At 49.0% G+C, this 18,720-nt stretch overlaps 8 protein-coding genes across 8 annotated transcripts; 4 read left to right on the plus strand and 4 right to left on the minus strand.

Annotated features, from left to right (window-relative positions):
- The first annotated feature begins 767 nt into the window (after positions 1-767).
- On the plus strand, positions 768-3,224 carry EI90DRAFT_3288749 (uncharacterized protein). Its single transcript, XM_039067122.1, has 16 exons — positions 768-859; positions 1,027-1,055; positions 1,128-1,155; positions 1,221-1,340; positions 1,389-1,430; positions 1,492-1,527; positions 1,584-1,637; positions 1,690-1,764; positions 1,820-1,882; positions 1,937-1,975; positions 2,040-2,093; positions 2,183-2,245; positions 2,302-2,349; positions 2,398-2,436; positions 2,498-3,025; positions 3,081-3,224. The coding sequence occupies exons 1-15, from the start codon at positions 839-841 to the stop codon at positions 2,969-2,971; spliced, it is 1,185 nt and encodes a 394-aa protein (XP_038917294.1). The 5' UTR covers positions 768-838; the 3' UTR covers positions 2,972-3,025; positions 3,081-3,224.
- Positions 3,225-3,394: 170 nt separating this feature from the next.
- EI90DRAFT_3053133 (ribonuclease III domain-containing protein) lies at positions 3,395-4,944 on the minus strand. Its single transcript, XM_039060003.1, has 4 exons — positions 4,387-4,944; positions 3,890-4,329; positions 3,686-3,835; positions 3,395-3,635 (listed from the first exon to the last, which is right to left on the minus strand). The coding sequence occupies exons 1-4, from the start codon at positions 4,634-4,636 to the stop codon at positions 3,627-3,629; spliced, it is 849 nt and encodes a 282-aa protein (XP_038917295.1). The 5' UTR covers positions 4,637-4,944; the 3' UTR covers positions 3,395-3,626.
- An 891-nt stretch (positions 4,945-5,835) lies between these two features.
- On the minus strand, positions 5,836-10,049 carry EI90DRAFT_3053136 (P-loop containing nucleoside triphosphate hydrolase protein). Its single transcript, XM_039060004.1, has 16 exons — positions 9,988-10,049; positions 9,908-9,929; positions 9,699-9,849; positions 9,448-9,649; positions 9,249-9,387; positions 8,983-9,192; positions 8,634-8,925; positions 8,425-8,579; positions 8,181-8,375; positions 7,864-8,126; positions 7,378-7,812; positions 7,020-7,321; positions 6,845-6,963; positions 6,531-6,789; positions 6,326-6,474; positions 5,836-6,259 (listed from the first exon to the last, which is right to left on the minus strand). Exons 1-16 carry the CDS (start codon positions 9,990-9,992, stop codon positions 6,215-6,217), a joined length of 2,943 nt encoding a protein of 980 aa, XP_038917296.1. The 5' UTR covers positions 9,993-10,049; the 3' UTR covers positions 5,836-6,214.
- A 238-nt stretch (positions 10,050-10,287) lies between these two features.
- EI90DRAFT_2917394 (IGR protein motif-domain-containing protein) lies at positions 10,288-10,682 on the plus strand (the record flags this gene model as incomplete). Its single annotated transcript, XM_039054613.1, has 3 exons — positions 10,288-10,424; positions 10,485-10,574; positions 10,643-10,682. 3 exons carry the CDS (start codon positions 10,288-10,290, stop codon positions 10,680-10,682), a joined length of 267 nt encoding a protein of 88 aa, XP_038917297.1.
- Positions 10,683-12,337: 1,655 nt separating this feature from the next.
- Positions 12,338-12,697, plus strand: EI90DRAFT_3145291 (ubiquitin-related modifier 1; the record flags this gene model as incomplete). The annotated part of the gene is made up of 2 exons (XM_039065261.1): positions 12,338-12,486; positions 12,580-12,697. 2 exons carry the CDS (start codon positions 12,338-12,340, stop codon positions 12,695-12,697), a joined length of 267 nt encoding a protein of 88 aa, XP_038917298.1.
- A 281-nt stretch (positions 12,698-12,978) lies between these two features.
- On the minus strand, positions 12,979-14,135 carry EI90DRAFT_3145292 (uncharacterized protein; the record flags this gene model as incomplete). The annotated part of the gene is made up of 6 exons (XM_039065262.1): positions 12,979-13,106; positions 13,196-13,347; positions 13,421-13,746; positions 13,822-13,884; positions 13,966-14,029; positions 14,050-14,135. The coding sequence occupies 6 exons, from the start codon at positions 14,133-14,135 to the stop codon at positions 12,979-12,981; spliced, it is 819 nt and encodes a 272-aa protein (XP_038917299.1).
- A 755-nt stretch (positions 14,136-14,890) lies between these two features.
- On the minus strand, positions 14,891-16,755 carry EI90DRAFT_2917460 (calnexin; the record flags this gene model as incomplete). The annotated part of the gene is made up of 7 exons (XM_039054615.1): positions 14,891-15,280; positions 15,336-15,589; positions 15,642-15,744; positions 15,804-15,874; positions 15,927-16,146; positions 16,196-16,609; positions 16,678-16,755. The coding sequence occupies 7 exons, from the start codon at positions 16,753-16,755 to the stop codon at positions 14,891-14,893; spliced, it is 1,530 nt and encodes a 509-aa protein (XP_038917300.1).
- Positions 16,756-17,677: 922 nt separating this feature from the next.
- EI90DRAFT_3145294 (HAD-like domain-containing protein) lies at positions 17,678-18,632 on the plus strand (the record flags this gene model as incomplete). Its single annotated transcript, XM_039065263.1, has 5 exons — positions 17,678-17,758; positions 17,827-17,853; positions 17,930-18,091; positions 18,122-18,492; positions 18,557-18,632. The coding sequence occupies 5 exons, from the start codon at positions 17,678-17,680 to the stop codon at positions 18,630-18,632; spliced, it is 717 nt and encodes a 238-aa protein (XP_038917301.1).
- Between the last annotated feature and the right edge of the window lie 88 nt (positions 18,633-18,720).

Here is an 18,720-nt window from a genome sequence, read left to right on the forward strand (position 1 = left end):
TTAAGCTAGGGCAGCGAACTGAATAATGCGACTATACTGGTCAATGACGTATAGGCTCGTCATTTTTAGCACTTCTCCATCCATATATGGCTAAAGTGAACCCGACGCAGACGGAAGCAACAGCTTAAATCCTAAACAGCAAAACTTCCGTTTAACTGGAGCCCGAGGGTACCAGAGCGTCCAAGGACATTGATGGAGAGGCCTTGGGCTGAAATCGGTTGCGCGCCGCTGGTGATTCCGTTGAGGACCGTTTACGCCACTTGAAATGTTTGTTTCTCTGCATTACACTTCCGCAATTAGCCGAATTTTGGATGTCATCTTTAATGGCTGCTTCTACGAGCAACTTTGGAACAGTAGATAGCTGAACCCCTTGATCGGTTACCGAAATTACAGCAATAAATTCGGAGAGGCTCTAGGACGAGCGAAATATGGAAGCCTCAGCTCATACCGTTGCTCCATCTAGATGATTTTCTCCGCCTTGCGTCTTACCTCCGGATCCGGACCCTCACACACACGGTTCAAATGAATAGCCAAGATTCAGTTTCCCGCCTGAAAACTACAGAAGAGGTCCACAAAACCGAAGAGGACCCCTACTTCTAAATTTACTGTCAGGATATAAGTATCTGCACTTTCCCCCTCTCCCCCTTTTTCTCCCCACCCTCACTTTCGTTTTCATCTCCAACGACTACTCGACTACACGCCTACACGCACACACGCACACGCACAAACATTCGCTCGTTACTAACTAATCTTATCATTACAGCACCATGGTTTCCACTACTTTCCTCGCGGTCCTCGTCGCCAGCGCTGCGCTTCCATTCAGGCTGCCCCTACTCCTATGGGAGCAGACACTCCCGTTGTGCGAAAGCTACCATTCCTCGTTCTCTCGACGCGACTAACGATGCCAAGGTGAGAGTTATTAGGTCCCAACGCGCCTCGATTGCGCGTTTCGACGCGTCATCCTTTCCCCATTCCTCCCCGATGCCCTTGGTGTCACTGATGAGGCGTCTTGTCCCACTGTTGTAGGTTGTCAAGGATATTTTTAGCAAGAGGCTGTAAGTCACAACCCTTTCGTACGCTCCGCTATTCCAATTCTCGTCTATCTTTGCGCCCCTCTTCAATATTAGAGCCGATGCATTCAGCTACGGGTCCCAGGTAGACGCTTTTGCCTATGATTTTAGTTTCTTCACCGCTAATGGTTTCGTCGTACTCTCCTTCAGCGTCGCCGTAATGTCACCTTGCTCGATGTCACTGGATTAGACGATTCTGTCAGCGTGGGCCCGAGCGTCCCAGCCTGCCCAGCCAATAAGCCTCAGAGTGGTGCTGCCAATAGCCCCCACGTATGTTGGTTCTGCACTCTCGCCCTGTTGTCTGACTCCGTATCCTAGGCCGACCTCGATGCCGCGGTTGGAGCCTCCCCCACCACGACTGTAGGTCTTACACTCCTCGACCGTTTTGACTAGCTTATCGTAGGCCACCGCCATAAATCAGGTACTCTCTGCTGGACGTGTTGCAGCTGCTGACGACGTCAGATCTACTCTACTCTGCAATCGCCCTTTCCCCCTGACCATCCTCCTTTGTAGATTGCGGCTGGAGGGGTCCTCCCCGAAACTACCACCGGCCGGGATGGTGCCGCGGTAAGACCTTTCGGCGACCTTCAATGAATATAATTTGACGCAAAGACTGCAGACCCCCGCAACTGGCGCTAACGCTAGGCTCAACGATACAGCATCCGATCGAGGGGCTGTTGTGGACCGACTCCAGGTGCCAGAGTTTGAGTTAATATTCACTTCCGTTATGATTGACCACTTTGGGACAGGCCAGTGCTAATCTTAGTGCTGTGGTGCCTCTGGATACGAGTGGCGTCACTGTTTCTCCTGCGGTAAGCCCCTTCCTGTCACCACTCTGAAGTTGATTAAAATTCGCGATCTCGCAGGCCACCTCATCTATCGTCAATGCTGCTGACAACTTGGAGGTTAATTTTCGCCGATTTGTGTGCCTCTTGTGACGTTCCACTCACCACGCCGGACGTCATGTAGGTAGCTGCTAGTATTTCTGTTACTGATCAGGGACTCGGTGCCGAGCGTCCTTCCGTGCGTTTCCAATCCCCTCGTTGTTACATGGTTGATTAAATAACTGCTCTCATTCTGCTCGTATTTTTACACCTTCGGTTCCCTCGCAGACCAACGAGGCCATCCCCAGTGCGACTATCACCAGCGGAGTGATTCCACTCGCTCAACTCGCAGTATGTCTTCGTGTTGTGTTGCAGGGTTATTTCATTCGTATCGCCAATTCTCATAGATCAGTACTGACATTCCAGCTGGTGGGAAACATTCTGCGTCCATCGAGGTGCGTGGTATATCATGTTATCGCCCAGAGTCCTTATCTGAACTTTAGGGTTCCGCCTTTCTCCAGCCACCCAGCCCCTCCATTTCCGTGAGCCTGCGCACCGTTTCTGTTCAGTGATAGTGAATTCATTTTTCTACTTCAATGTCAGGGAGCGTTTCCTAGCCAAGAACTTTCCCTCCGGCCTAGCGCCGATGTCCCCTTTCCCTCCGCTTCTGGCTCCGCGTCTGTCTCCGCCTTTGTCTCCCCGCAGTTAGCTGCGAGTGTCACTAGCACTATGCCAGATGTCACGGATACGCTAATTCAACCCGCTGTTCCTGTCGACGCTCACTCTCAAACGCTGACTGATGCCTCCGTTCCGGCACAGCCGGATACTTTTGATGTTCGCGTCGGTAGCATCAATTCTACTAGCCCTAACGTCGACACTGCCCAAAATACGGTGGACACTGGTGCCAGCAATGTGCTAGGTGCCAACCATTTTGGTATCATGAGCCCCGTTGGAGATAACAAGGACAAGGGCTGCCCTCCACGTCGCATTCAGGCCACAGGACCCTTTGATCTGGAAGTGAGTTCTCACCCAAAGGCCCGGAGCCACCCGGAAATACTGCAACTTGGAAATAACTAAGGTGATCGACTCCGGCGCATAAGCAGGAGCATGTAATACACCGATGTTTCGGAGGTACATTTTCATTCTCATTTTTCCTTTTCGCGGGCGCTGATTGGAGGCATTATAGACGTTCATATCATGTTTCTCATTCAGGACTTTGTGGAAATAGCTGGGGACACATCATGACATTCACGATGTTGACATAACACTGTAATGAAAACCATTCATGGATGTTAAGGCCGAGTGATGATTTACTGTGAAGTCGCGGTACAGAGGTCGTTGGTACGATGTCAGGACGAATCCGCTCAGCCGCTCAGATGCGCAGACCACAGGCGTCCACTGTCTCACCTATGGGGTATGCATTCATGCCTCGAAATCATCATAGCGCGTAATAAGGGTTTCACAACTCAAGACCTAGAAACGATGATCAGAAATAAAAGATCACAACATATCCAAGGGCTATTGAGCGTCAAAAATTCGCAGAGCTAAGAAAACAAACGATACACGATTCGCCTGTTGAACGAATGGAGACTAGTTCTGTCTAAGACAGACTGTGAAGTTATGCGGAGCCATTCCCAATCGCATATCCAGTTAATGTAGGTATAGTGGGAGACAGTGTGGGAGAGGAGAGACGGGCCGTAAATACAAGGAATCTGCTACTTCTTCAGTCATGCTAAGAATGCTTATTTTGTTATTATTGGCATCCGCATCCGAGGTAGATAGATGACTCACCGTGGATAAAAGGATGCTGCTCCTTCTGCGTTTTCTGAAGGAACCCGCATCATTGGGCGCAGGGTTTGCATTTGCATTAGTCGAGGCTCGTGACGGGCCAGCGGGCAGCCCATTATCCCGACTAGAATACCCATCGTTAGCATTAGCCAACTAGGGGGATCGAACGTCAAGGATCTGATATGGGATTAGAAACTGAGTGTTTACCTGAATAACTCTGCGAATTGCGATCTCACTCGCTTCTGCTCGAGCTTGGTAGCTCGTCACACCAAACCCTGTCGCAATGTACTTCGCATCATCATAAATGGTGACTCTGACAGATAAAGAACCGCGACCATCCCGTTCTTCTTCATACTCGAAACGAGGCGAAAACCCGAGCGAACGACACGTCGCAAGGAAACGCTCGTAAGTATTCTCCACAGGAAGTGCTACAGATCTCCAATCCCGTGGTGAAGCCGATTCAGGCCTGTATGTACCTGTTTCATCATCCCATGTCGTTATTTTCAAGCGGGGTTCATGGGGAAGCTGTTGGTGCACATGGCATGCAGCGGTAACCGATGGCTTAAAAAGGGCAACAAGGAAGGGATGGAGTTCTGAGAACTGCATTTCTTTGTAAACAGCCCCTATGTACGCTTCCAGTAGGTCCGCTGGAAAGATCGATGAGCAGCCAGGCAATGCGAAAAGGTTCCTGTGGGATGTCGTACCATGGACTTTTGAACTAGGCAAGTCTCGGATTTCAATTCCAGAAACTTCTCTATAACGTTTGTAGAGCCGATACTTTCGCGAAATGGCACCAAGATTATTGTTCGATATGACGCGACACCGGATGAAGTGGACCATCGTGGTCCGAAGATGAGGATACAATTCCTCAAGCAGAAGCGTCACGCTCAGTTGAATGACAGAATCACCCAACCATTCGAGACGACGATTATCTAGATGTCCATCCGGCGTCATTGCATGTCCATGGCTCGAACGAGGAGTGAAGACTCGAAGTTCTAGCTCTCGATGACGAATAGGGGGGAATTCTAGAAGACCAGGGTCGTGGTCTCGTTCAGCCCAAGCAGACGTTGAAGAACCAATGGGAGAATTTGAGCTGTCTGGATAACTCTGAGTGGGATAAGAGTCAGAAAACCAATAGCTTATAGGACTCAGGGATTCTCTCAAGAGGCATTCAACCAACTGCACGAGTTGATCGTAGCAGCCATCGTTTACTACATCATCGACGTAGTATGGTACTAAGATCTGCAAGCAGCACAGGATAGAATCAACAGAGAGAGATGAAGAATCCACTCCTGGAGCTTCAGATCATTGGAAGGGGGGAAGTTGTTGGATTTCAACGATCATCGTGTAGTCCAAAGAGTGTGAATAGTAGCCATACCAGAGAGAAGATGTGAGATGAGCGGAGTGACGTGGAAGCGAGACATCTGTCAGCGGTCGATTTGCGAGTCGTTAAAACCCAGAGATCACCCAGAGAATACTTGGATGTCGTGAAATAGAACTGATCAACAGTGAAAGTCAACGGCGGATGCAAAGTAGCATGAGACCCTTAAATGCGCAACAGCTCATTAATAATCACTGCGTTCCGAGCTGTGGTTTCGAAATGCAGCGAATATTGCTGCGGCAGAAGCACTATCACAGTACATGGACATGCTACTTATTTGAGGCGAATGCCCGGACATTTGATCTGTTTGCTAATATTCGCATGCGACGTCGGGATGGTAGGCAAACATGATTAAAGCAATAGGAACACATCATTGGCAGGATTTAAACGTCCATTCAAACAATCAAGGCACTCCGATGTACCCAGTAGAGCAGAGCCAAGAAGGGCTGACAGCCTGTCACTCTCTGTATCTCAAACACCAGCACGTCTATGTTATCCACTGGGACTACGACACGCAACGAGAAGTTAATATATGTATACTCGCCTGAAAGACGAGAAACTCCACATCAACCCGAGGAAATTCGAGCCGTACTAATTAACATCCTTGGATGGAAACTGTGTCGCAAGTCGGACATCGTCTCAGGACAAATATCATTATCCCCATCGAAATCCATCCCGAATCAAGACAACCTGGTGGAATGATAAACAGAAACACGCGCTACAATCATTAGGTATGACTTGCATATTCACAGAATGCTATTGAGGCATGCAATGTTTGAATTTTTATGTGGTTCGCTCCTCCATCCCATGTGGGGTTTCATCAAGACACATGTTGATCCCCATTCATCTCATCGCTCACTGTTGATGCCGTCGTATCCATTGGTACTACAATGGCCCTCTCCGTCCAAGATCCTAATGTTCATTATTGACCATTCATCATCGCGCCTGGCCCAGCATTCAAACACCTAGTCGCATGTCCTTGCTTGAACACAAGGCAACCTAGTCCATTCCCTTCCAGAATCTCATCAATCACCTAATTGTAAATTGATACAGGGCTGGGTGAACGTGGCAGTAACACGGCTGAGCTGGTTTAAATATTTGCACGTTACAAGTAAAACTGCATTGTATGAGCATGCACACCTCCATAAGATCTATTGCCCCAGTAGGTCCGCATTTCCAGACGCTGTAAGAGCAAGCTGCAAGGCATGGAGTCAGGTCACCGATGACAAGAATATCATAAAAAAGAAGGGACTCGGACATACCACGAACTCGTCATCAAGATACTTCGAGACTGCAATCTGGTCACCAAGCCCTTTCCGTCTTCTTGTCTTCAAAACGAAATCTCGAGCTAAAGCCTGCCCAGATGCAGGTTCGAGTGGTCTTAACGGTATCGAGCTATCGGTTGGATCACCTATGACCAAGACTGTCAGCACGAGTAACAACCAATTCGAGGGGCAGGTTACGTACCCGGGACGATTGCCCAGTGGTCAAACATCTGTTGACAGAATGCCTGACCCTGGGTGGCTGTCCTGAGGTCAGTCTCGAATCCATTTGCATCCATAGCGGGAATCAAGGCTTTTACGGTATACAGAGGGGAGCCAGGTTTTGCTATATCCTGCGTGACATGCCCCCGGCGGCGTGCTAATACGGTATACACAGCAGAGACACAGTCAGCCGGGGCTTGCACCTCAACGTAGTAGACCGGCTCCATAAGTCGCGGGGTAGCCTATGAGGGCAGAATGAGCACGCTGAGGGGGGTAATAAAGCAATATACGCCTTACCATCAAGAAAGAAGAATAGCAAACGCGTCGCGCTGTTGGCACTATTTGACCGCCGCCTCTGTAAATTGGTTCTTGGGCTAAGGATGCATCGAGAACTCGGAATTTGACATTTCGTATCGCTGTTATGTATGGTATCTATCATCGAGAATTCCAATATTACGTCTCCGGAACGTACGTTCGTCGCACAATGGCCCCTCGCGGGCGCCCCATTGAAACCCTTGCTTGATATGTTCCTTCACAGTGCCAAGCAATTTCTTGTCCACTTGAGCGGGTAAGGTGTCGTCCAACAGCACGTTGGGCCCGTTGTCGTCTGGGCCAAAGGCCCAAATTGAGCGAGCGGCAAGAATATCCCATTGGAAACGTTCTTCGAAGTACTTGGCTCGTTCTTTTGCGGGCATACGTATCGTGACCTTGCCTGATTCGATATCCTCTGCAACACCCCGCTCAAGGGGTTCGGCAATCATGGTAATTTTGTTCCTGAACAGGAATGATCAATATGCGGGGGGAGTCCCATGCATCTGTTCCTAACTTACCTTTTGTTCGGGGTCTCCGCATAACACCTGAGAACGCTAGTCTCGACGATAGTTTCGCAAAACTTCGTAACGGGATCTGACACCTTGATCTCAATCTCCGAAAACAAACGTCGCAAGTCGTGCATGACGGAATCTAGATACAATTCTCCAGTACCTAAAATAACGTGCTCTCCGCTTTCCTCAACTTTAGTCGATAGAAGCGGGTATGACTTGTTGACTGATCGGAGACCGGACAACATCTTAGGGAGTTCGCTGGGCGCAATAGGTTCTACGGCAATTTTCAGTACCGACTGGGTGATGTGGGAGATAGGCCGGAAAATGTAGGGTTCAGGGATATCGGTGGAAACGATGGTGGCAGTCTTAGTTATGGAGGCGGAAATTCCACCAAGCAGAACGAGGTTCCCCGCTGGCACTTCTGGCACTTGAATGTTGTACCTGCGAGTGTCAGTGAGCTTATCAATCCACTGGGTTGGTGCACGTGCTAACCTGGCTTCAGCAATCCAGATGTCTTCTACCTCCACCTTAACCATGTCTTCCTCGTCCTCTGGCGAGTAGCCTTCGCCAAGTACCTTTACTGACATACCCTTCTTCACGGTTCCGCTAATGACACGACCAAAGGCACGGAAGTCTTGGGCATCGGATGTATGATAAAGTTTAGTGACATGGACTACTGTCGGGCCGCTCGGGTCGCATGCCAGCATCGATTCAGAGACATCTGAAGTTAGAGAGCCAGTATATGTTCGCTCCACCTAAAAAGAACGAATGAGCGAGAAATTAAGCTTAACGAAATGCCCTTTTTGCACCTTCGTTCTGGTGGCCTCCTCCGCGTTCGGTATCCATTCAAGCAGCATGTCGACCAGACCCACAGAGCGTCCGAAGAACTGATCTAGGACGGCTTTGAGAAGTGGCCGCACGTCCATCTTATACATAATAGGCTTCAGTTCTATCCCCAGTTCTCCGAGCGTTGCTGCCAGCGACCTCGAATCCTCGCTTAACGTCTACTTCGCTGCTCAGCCTACCATACTGCGGCCACGGGGAAGCACCAACCTGTGTATAAAGCTTATACAGTGGCTCCAAAATAAACTGCACGAACGAGCGTTTATCCTCTAGGTCCGATTGCTGCCGGGTGAATTTGCGGGTATCAGAATCGAAATAAATGTCTCCCCATAGTCGGAGAGCAAATTCTTTTGTGTCGACGGAACCTAATCATGCGAGAACATGTAAGATTGCCATTTCGCGCAAGACAGCCCACATACCGTAGGTTTGAGCATACATATCCGCAAAACTTCTCAGCGTAAAGCAATAACCCATGTCTGAGCTGGCGAATGCGACATTCCCTCGTTCGGGACTAAGCCTAAGCTCAGGGTCCGGACTAATGGCCCCGATGATGGAATTTACCTCCTCGATAGTGGCCTTAATCTTGTAATAAGCATCGGATGGCGGTATGCGAAGCTCGAGGATTAGCCTGTCGATTTTGTTGACTACGAGAGTGATAGCGACTCCTTGGGCTACGGCATGACGAACAATGGATTCTGTATTCGCCATTGCCTGTTTGGGAATTGATCAGTAAAACAGATACAGCCAGGAATAGGGCATGGGGCTCACGCCTTCAACAACATCAACTACAAGAACGATTCCGTCCACTAGCCGTATGGCTGACGCTACTTCGTCAACAAAGGTAACGTGTCCAGGTGTATCAATAAAGTTGAAGAGATGAGACTTTTCTTTCGATGATTTCAGAACGAAGCTCATGGGACAGGATTTTAAGGAAATGCCACGATCAATTGAGAGTGGGTGGATGTCGGTGTATCGCAGCTGGTTATCATTAGTCATGTATAATGGAAAGACAGATGTGTAAAGAACTGACGAACCTGCTTATCGGAATCCCAGTCCATTCTATGGGTCTCAAACACGAGCATGTCCATGAGCGCGGTCTTTCCATGATGGAGATGACCAACAACAGCAACGTTCCGAGCCATGTTCGGAAACTGCAACAGGCTTAGCATAAAGCTGGACAGGGGTGGTCACAGTAAGCAGCGGTAAATCGAAAATTCATAATATTCACTTCACCTTTTGTCATAGCGTGTCTCCGGCAGATCCTTCTCCTGAACTGCCCATCGTCGCACCTTGATCGGCGCAATGATAGGCTCGCTAAGAGGCTGCGCGTCCTCTTCCTGGACGATGGCTTCAACGTCTTCTCCATAGACCTCCTCTGCTGTTGGGTAGTACTTTTTGTGCTCGTGTAAGATCACAGCACTCGGTTGGGGCCCATCTGTGGTGGATATGAACCCATAGACGAGACGAGACACGAATGGACCAACCGTCTATCTCCATTAATGCTCCCGAGTTATCCTCAGGTTCATCCTCTTCCATAAACCCTTCCAATGGCTGCTGGGGCACAGACGCGGAGGGGGCGGCAACATCGACGTCCTCATCATCCGAGCCAAGGTCAGCTCCGATATAGTTTCCGAACTAGGGGGCATAAATGCTCTTCAATCCATTCCACTTGTCCAAGGCACAAAATGCAAACCTCATCGTAGTCCTCAAATGATCTTGTATCCCAAATTCAGCACCTTTATGCTATCTTATAAAGGGGGGGACCACACTCACGCCATAACAGCTCCCAATTACACCAACGAATGGAGGATTCCCGAGTTTTTGAGATGTACCAACAAAATTGAATTGCTGTCACGATTCAGATGTGGAAATAGCCGCTCACACGTGGGACTTCCCCCAAGACTTAGGCGCCGGATCCCAATGCTGCAATGCAGAGCGTCAACTGGTCTGTTCCGCTCCTTGAACCGGAACGTCAGATACTACTGGAATAGTTTATATTATGTCCCCTCGCCGAGAAGTAAGGATAGTGATCAGTCAAACTGCAAGAGTAACGCTAAATACTTTGTAGATGGCATGTCATCAGCGAAGGATTTTCTACAGGCAATAGGGCGCGATGTAGAGAAGAAAGTTTCCGTAGAAAAATGGGAAGATCTCTTCCGAATGCGGCGGGACGATTTCAAGATACTCGGCGTTAGTGTCCAAGACAGAAGGTTGGAGGTCCTTTTTCGTCTCTCCACTTCATCATTAATTGCCGCGTCGTCCCCCTCCAGATATATTATGTGGGCTATGGAAAAGTATCGCTGGGGCGCCGAGCCCACAGATTTTTCCCACGAGGCAAAACCTAAGAAAAAATATCGAGGGTGCGCAACAACTTGTGTTTATGGAGGTTGACAACTGACATGTTCGGACATCTTGACACATACTGCAGGCGTGGGCCTCGTGTACAGCATGGAAAGAGGGTCCGTTAGAGCGATAAAGTATTCTTGAACGCATGGCCTATGCATGATTTCGACAACCATTGTTTGCACCAATCCCGCTGGGGTGACATTATGGTTCAAGAAGCCCTTGGACCTACCTTGGTCGGAGGCCTGCCAGAAAGGATAGGGCCTGTGCCATTTTTCATTGTCCATAATAAAAGGTCGATCACCAAGCGCATGTTAGACCTTGGCTGACACATGACATCTATCCCAGCATCATACTTGTCGTGCTTGGGGACTGGTAAATGCATGCATGTTTATGTACAGCGTCGAATGTTGTCACGAGTAGGAACTGATGGCAGTCACTAGATCGATAAGTTATCCTAATCACGTACATCCGAACCCAGCAGGCCCCTCCGAACGAAAGATGCAAAAAATCCCTCATGCAAAGTTCTCACGCTTAATCTAGTCAGGAAGGGAGGCAGCTATCTCTACCCCTTCTTGCGGCTCATCTGTAATGGGAATGAACACGATCTTTGTCAGTTGATTGCCATTCCTGGGCAGCCTCCCTGAAGAATATACCAAGCCACAGTTTGATCGGATTGAGAAGTCAGTGGAGACCTCCAAGGGGGAGGAGACAGATGTACGAAATTATGAAATATCTTAAGGGCAAGAAGTTCAAGCCACTTGGCGGAACTTTGCTTCCGTCCAGGGGTGGCGGCCATCCTCTATAAATATTACAAAGTCATAGAGGCTGGAGTCCTGCCTACCACCATCCACGATGTCCTTTCTTTTCATCTCATTCTCAATACTTCTGTCCATGCACTATCGCACATTCTGTACACAACCTCATTACATAGCAAGTTGAAGCTGTTAAGCTGTGGCTGTGGGGTCGCGGGATCCTATTTGAAGACATCCCTCATTGGCCCATCTACGAGCCGAGTTTAACAAGCGAAATTTGCTGTGTATCACATTCTACAAGAAGTGCGAAAAGGGCGATATAGTGCCTGCGAGCCTTGCCATCATTTGACTGTCAAGCGTGACTTTGAGTAGATAATAATCAGCTCTGGCAGGTGTCATGGAAGATGGAAATGAGCGAACCCCCCATCACGGTATTGTGTACCCTGTGTACCCAGGTGACACATCAACGTTTCGCGCAACACGTCTTCTATGCCAGCCTCATGCTTATTTTTGTTGTGCGATAGTTTGTTATTCCAATTGGAGCCTATGTAGTGCCCAGTCACCCCCGAAAAAGGAAGAATGACTGACACAATTGTATTTACGCTCATGGATCAAACACTTTGTGATCGCTTAGCAAGTAAGATTGTTCGCAACACACCGGTTAGAGTGCAGCACCCAGGCTGTCCTTATTCGAGTCGCCCCATAGGCAACTCGCTACCTCGAATAACCCGTCTCAAATATTGAGTTCAAAATTTCCAATTGAGTCGTTCAAACCGCGACGCGTGGGAAAGTAAGGCGCGGACTCTGAAACCAAATCCCACCCATGTCTACCGTAGATACCATTCAGTCTGCACCCATCCCGCCTGATGTGACGACACTTTCGACCAACTTGAACGCACTCGAATTAAAGAATGCCAGCTCAACCTCGAACACACTCGATCTGAAACTCGAATTCGGGTGCGTTGGACTTTTGAGATGAATACTATTTGTGACGCTGGATCTGGTTTTTTTTTTTCCCTGACGTTATGCGATGTTCGTTTAGAGGTGGCATGGAACTCCTTTTCAACAAAATACGGAACCATCGCGTTTCGCTTCCTTCCACTACGTCAGATAAGAAACCCACAAACATGGCCTATTTAATTCCCTGGATACGAGATAATCTCTCAAAGAGAGAGTCGAATTATTCATGGAAGGAACTACTGTGCAAGTGTTCCCTCTCTTTCACACCTTTATCATATGGTCGATTTTTTGACTCGCTGGTTTGCAGACGTCCAGGGATCCTCGTTCTGATCAACGATGTCGATTGGGAACTTGAAGATGAAGAAGACTACGTCTTGAAAGATGGGGACGAGATCGTGTTCATTTCGACTTTACATGGTGGCTGATGGCTTGGGACTCTCTCCCGACTTATGGACTTACATGAGGCCGTTCCCCCCGAAGATCTCAACCTCCCCAACACTTCTACTGTATTCTGGCCGCCCTTCGAACCCAGCACTGCTGCCTGTTCTTCACGCTTGCAGTAGCGTAGTATACAAGCAACGATATGTACAACGTACCGCCTTAGGAGTTTCAGGATTTTACTCAAACCAAAACTTAATCAACTCTGTAGAAATTCTCAGGCTACGTTACACAGGTGGAACAGCGCGGCAAGTATGTATCATTGCTTCTACAATCTATTGCGTGCAAGCATGCTTCCACCATCGATGACAATGTGCGCGCCAGTGATGTGAGCAGAGGCCCGACTACAAAGGAAAAGCGCAATACCGGCCATATCTACTGCATCACCGAGTCGACCTAGAGTCAACAAGTTATTCAATGCAGAACGAACAATCAGTGAGACGTCCTTAACAGTGAACAGCCAAAGGAAAGGGAAGCAGACGAACCAGTCGGTTGCGCTGATAACAATTCATCCTTGTTTTCTTTTAGACCCCATGCTGTCATCTTGGAAGGGAAGACGCCTGGAAGAATAGCGTTTACAGTGACGTTACTCGAGATGAGCTTCACCGCGAGTATGTCCGTCAGATGAATCGCAGCGCTGCACAGTTGAAGAGTGTACGACGTTCAGTACACGAGATGTGGGATGAAGCAAAAAGAAAAATGCAACTCACGCCTTGGATACGTTATATGAATATACTCCACTCGCTTCTCCACTCAATTCCCCCTCTGCATGCGGCGAAATGCCTGCGACAGACGCAATATTGATCACCCTTCCAGGAGTGACATTCGTCGAGTCTTTCACCAGAAGCGGCGTCAAAGCAGCAGTTAGGTAAAACAAACTTTTCACGTTGAGGTTCATCACTCGATCCCATCCTTCCTTCTCCGGGAAATCATCGTACTTCCCACCCCACGTTGCACCGCTATTGTTAACGAGGATGTGTAGTTTTGGTTCCTTGGATTTGATGAATGCGGCAAGACTATCCACTCCTTGTTTCGTCTGCATGTTATGTGAGGCATGACACATCTATCACCAGGATTGTCCCCGCGCGCTTCGATCGAACTAGCTGCTCACAGAAAGATCCGTGACAAAGTAGTGACAGCTTCCTGGCCCAGCTTTGGTCAGGGCCTCCGACACCTAGACAGTAAACAGTGTGGGAACAGCATTATCGACTAACCGTCGAACTAACTGGGGCCAGTAACTCATAGTCACGCTCACCTCCTTCAGTTGTTTCTCTTTCCTTGACGAAATGTACACCCTGGCACCATTCTGCACAAGTGCACTGGCAATCATCGTGCCTACGCCGGAACCTCCACCGTCACAAGTGCCACCTGGCCCTTTACTCCGAATAGCGTCGGAACCCGAAGATCAGCTCTGACGGCTTGCATGTCTATCGGTTTATTGATCGCTAGGGGTGATTATGCTTTTGTAGGCTGGTTTTTGGGTTGGCGGAACCACCAATGCCGAGAGAGCCGGCAGCGGAGCGTACCGGTTGCAGCAGTACCCGGTGGGATTACCAAAATAGGCAACTTAGCATGCGCTACTTAGAGGCTGACAGGGATTCCAGTAAAGCATGATATACCAGATCTTACATAACGTTCAGTTGCGGGATGTTTCACAAAGATCGAACCAGGCCGGGTCAATTCCAAAATGAGTGCATCAATCAGTTCAATAGATTAGTTCGGATAGCGGAAAAGCAATGCAAGCACAATGTGACAACCATGCAGGAGGGCAGAGAAAGGGGAGCAAGCGATTGTCCAAAGGGACGATAAGAGGGGAATGAGTGTCGAAGTTGGTGAGTGATTAGAAGGAATGTAGTAGATGTCCAATAAACGTCACCATCCCCGAACCTTGACACCCCACACCAATGGTTTGCACATCCAAACTCAATCATCTAGCGTCATATGATGCACGACACGAGTCCAGAGAGAATGAGAAAGGCTTGTCATATAAATCAGCACAACCATCTACTTGCGTTTCGTAGCAGCTGGCTTCACTTCAGTGGCAGTTGTCTCACTAGTTGGTGTGGCAGCGGTAGTGGGAGCGGCATCAGAGGTAGCCTTCTTCTCGGACTTGGGCGGGGCCTTTGCCGACTGATGGTGCCGTGGGTCAGCATGTGCATCAATTGGTGAAATTGAGGTGATCATACCTTGACTGATTTCTGTGATCCACCGATAAGGCCAAAGAGAGCGCCAAAGGAGCCCAGGAACGTAAGAAGGATGGCAACAAGCGCAGCACCAGTCTCAGGCTTGGCCTTGAAGGCGGCAATAGGATCAAGCTTGGCCAAATCAATGAATGTGAAAGCTTGGTTACGAAGCCACTCCAAGGGAGCATCGGTGAACTTGAGTGTGGCAACCTCGTCTTCGGGCGTTGGTTCGGGCTTCTCAACTTCACGAGCGGCCTTCTCGAGCGCATGTTTGACGTGGAAAGTGTCCTTGGCCAGCTTTTTGGCATCCTTGACAGAGTTACCAATGTAGATGTTATCAAAGAAGATATCCTCGGTCATGGTCCAAAGCTCGAAACCGATACCACCCTAATCGACGTAAGGAATGAGTGACAGTCCATGGGAGCGGCACATTGTCACTTACTATCTTGTTCAGGTTGGCGGGGTTCTTATCCTCGAAGTAATTAGGATTGGCAATCTTCCGGGCAGCCCATGGGCCCTTGTAATCAGGGTTATCAATTAAAGGAGCAGACCATTTCCCTTTGTAGTCTGGGTTGGGCTTCGTAGGGCGAACCCATTCACCGCAGCCAGATGCTTCAGCACACTTAGGGTTGGGAATAGTTGGAGCGACCCATTCGCCATCCTCTTCATCATCCCATTCTTCAGGCTTCTCAGCATCTAGGGAGTTGAATGAGTGGGACACAAAACAGTATCAATACGTCAAAGTTACCGGGATCAGGAATTTGCAGGGGCTCCTCATCAAGCCAGTCTTCAGGCTTCTGAGCCTCTTCATCAGAAATAGAGTAAGGAGCATCTTCATCCCAGTCATCGGGCTACATGTGAACTGGATGTCAATGGTTCTTCGCAGGTCATTCCAAGACACATCTCCAACCTTCTGGGCCTCAGGATCAGGAATCTTCGCGATGTCAACCCATTCACTGGGTTTCTTGTCCTCGGGATCATCTGAAATGGGAATGAACAAAAAGAGGATATCCACAGGCAATCTCGGACGCACCAATTTCGGCCGGTGGATTGACAGCGGGGGTAAAGTCCTCAAGAAGGCTACCTTTCGATTGGCTCTCATCGTCGATAAGGATCTCGTAGGTGTTATCGGGATTGACGATGAGAGTGTACAATTTGGTCATCTCATCGATTAACGGGGTTGGTGGTGAGGAGAGGTGCTTCTCCTCCCACTCTTTGCTGACGGGGTTTTGATGGCGGAAGATAAAATGAACCTGAACAAGCCTCAGTGTTGGCAGAGAGGGAAACGACATCCAGTATCACCTTGGTACCGGGGCAGGTCAAATCTGGACCGAACATAACAACCCATGGTGTTTTATCATTATAATCCTGGCCCTCCCTCTGGAAACCATCTTCGAGTAGCTTTAAGTAACCACCGCCACAGTTGCCACCCTTTTGGAACTTGGCTTCGTATTGCACGACGAGAGTCTTGCCCTTGGGATCAAGGACAGAGTCGAAAGGCGCCGAAATAGCGTGGTGAGCAGCCTTGGTCTTGGCAACAAGGCCCTTATCCCCCTCAACACCGGGATACTTCGTCGACTCTTCAACAGACCACTTTCCAACATAGCTAAAGGTTTCACCACCAACTGGAGTTTTCTTCGTTGCCGCAGACGGTGTCCACCTATCGGTCCAGTCGTCCGTGAATTGCTCGACGAAGTGACCTTTGATAGTTGTAGCCTAGTAGAAAGTTCAAACAGCGAGGACAAGTCAGTGGCCATAACATGCAGCAAGGAAGAGAGGTCAACCTCATAAGCAGGCTTGTCAGCGCTGACCACGCCCAACGCCGCCAAGGCGAGAACGGAGACAGCTGCGTTGCTACGCATTGTCGATTGTCGAACAAAAGAACAAGGTGAACGAAATGAGTGAGGCTGACTGAGTTTGGGGAAGTCAGAAGTTGCACCAAGAGAGGTGTTTAAAAGCGATCAAAGTTTCCTACGTGTCACCACCTGACGTGGCAGCTGATGGTTTTGCTTCCATAAGTCACGTGATCAGCAGCCCTCTGAAGCGACGAAACAGAGGAAATCCCCGGTTTGGTCTTTATTTTCTCTTACGGACTAACGAGGAGTTGGCCGAATTCATTTGTTCATTTGTTCATTGGCGTGTGAGCGTCTGTGTATCTTCTTTGCTTGATATTTGTTTTGTTGTTTACGACTGAGGAGTCAATCAGGCCAGCTCCTCTAGCGGCCTTAGCTGTGCTGTAGTTGTCCGAATCATATTGTTATATTAATAACTTCATGTTCTCGTTGAGCGCCTAAGGCATTCACTGTCTCATCGCCTGGCCCAGCCTTCCTATCATTTTAAAGCCTCAGAACTCGACTTTTCTACTGTGTGGGTTTCTGACGTAGTCCTCGACCCGTAAGCTTTGTGTACGACCAACAAACCGGATTGAAATTAATTGATTGGCGGCTCCGGCAATTCCCGGAGGCCGTGGGAACCGGTGCCGGGGTGCCAGGAATCATTAATCTGTATCGAGGCAAGATGTGTCGGTATTATTAGTGAACAACGCCCCAGAACTCCAATCTTTGGTTGCACATCTGGACCGCCACATCACGCGCTGTGCTACTCGGGTGTCTCTATGACCCTGTCAGACCCTAACGTCGTAACGTCACGCCACCAAGATCGCCACAGCAGCACAGCGATAACGGGCCGGCGAGTCATACATACTATCAAGCATCGTGGGGGGATTGCTGAAGATTAGAGACGGGCTATTAGAATCTTCCCTTCACTCTGATGCGGTTGCACGGAATGTTCGCCCCATTAAATCCTGATACTCTACGGCAAGGGCTGTCAGCTGGACTTCCAACTTTGAAGGGAATTGTTTTTGATGTGAGTCTCCTTCAGAAAATCTGGACTGCAAATGCAGCTAAGTTTGCGGTCTGGGCCCCATTTTACAGATGGATGGAACTCTTTGCGAGCCGCAGGTATGTGTAAAGGATCATTAGCCACCACCCTGAGATACGACTCTCAAATTCATTACCTTGATCGCTGGTATAACAGACATGGATGTTCAGAAAAATGCGAGAAGCGCTTGGGATAGGAAAGAGTGTGGACATCCTAGATCACATTGAATCTCTCTTGCCACCCAATCGGGTGGCTGCGGAGGAGTCCATCCGGGCTATCGAACGTGAAGCCATGGCGAGTACCTGCACGTCCACGCTTGTGACTCGCCACCTCTGACTTAATCTGAAGGCGCAAATGAAACCTCAGCTGGGACTGGTTCCTTTGATGAAATATCTGACCGAGCGAGGGATCTGCAAAGCTATCTGCACCCGCAACTTCGATGTACCCGTCAACCATCTCCTTCAAACCTTCCTTCCGGAATTCACTTTCTCCCCAATTATGACACGGACTTTCAAACCAAACAAACCCCATCCAGCTTGTATTCTACACATTCAGAAGCAGTGGGCCGTCCAGACGAGTGAGATGATGATGATTGGTGACAGTATTGAAGACATGGTTGCTGGGAGGAATGCCGGTGCCCTGACTGTACTCTTACTGGCCCAGGATGGTCATAATGCCCACTTGGCTGATGTGGAATATACAGACTGTGTCGTCACTAAGTAGGTCAACACAAAACTTCGTGCTCCAATCCTGGCCCTGACGTTGGACTTTGTACCTCCAAAGATTAGACCATCTTATTCCTCTTCTTGAAGAAGGCAAACTGACGAAGCACAAAGACAGGACGAGGAGTAAGCTTTGATGTTAAGTATCTTTCGCCCGATCACACCCGGTAGTTATTCCTGGAAAGTGTTTGTACTCATGTACGCGTGCTGTATCAGACGTGTTTA

Source organism: Cantharellus anzutake, assembly GCF_015039405.1.
Source record: "Cantharellus anzutake strain C23 chromosome Unknown EI90scaffold_18, whole genome shotgun sequence".
NCBI lineage: Eukaryota > Fungi > Basidiomycota > Agaricomycetes > Cantharellales > Hydnaceae > Cantharellus > Cantharellus anzutake.

Bases quoted from the DNA above. Each gene is read 5' to 3' on its own strand.
- EI90DRAFT_3288749 (XM_039067122.1), top strand. From the start codon at position 839: ATGGGAGCAGACACTCCCGTT. The intron at 1,431-1,491 runs GTAGGTCTTACA...GCCATAAATCAG, and splicing joins GAGCCTCCCCCACCACGACT to GTACTCTCTGCTGGACGTGT. The intron at 2,246-2,301 runs GTATGTCTTCGT...CAATTCTCATAG, and splicing joins TTCCACTCGCTCAACTCGCA to ATCAGTACTGACATTCCAGC.
- EI90DRAFT_3053133 (XM_039060003.1), bottom strand. From the start codon at position 4,636: ATGACGCCGGATGGACATCTAGATAATCGTCGTCTCGAATGGTTGGGT. The intron at 4,330-4,386 runs GTACGACATCCC...CGATCTTTCCAG, and splicing joins GCCTAGTTCAAAAGTCCATG to CGGACCTACTGGAAGCGTAC. The intron at 3,836-3,889 runs GTAAACACTCAG...CGATCCCCCTAG, and splicing joins CAATTCGCAGAGTTATTCAG to TTGGCTAATGCTAACGATGG.
- EI90DRAFT_3053136 (XM_039060004.1), bottom strand. The intron at 9,850-9,907 runs GTTTGCATTTTG...TATGCCCCCTAG, and splicing joins CATTTGAGGACTACGATGAG to TTCGGAAACTATATCGGAGC. The intron at 6,475-6,530 runs GTACGTAACCTG...TCTTGGTCATAG, and splicing joins CCACTGGGCAATCGTCCCGG to GTGATCCAACCGATAGCTCG.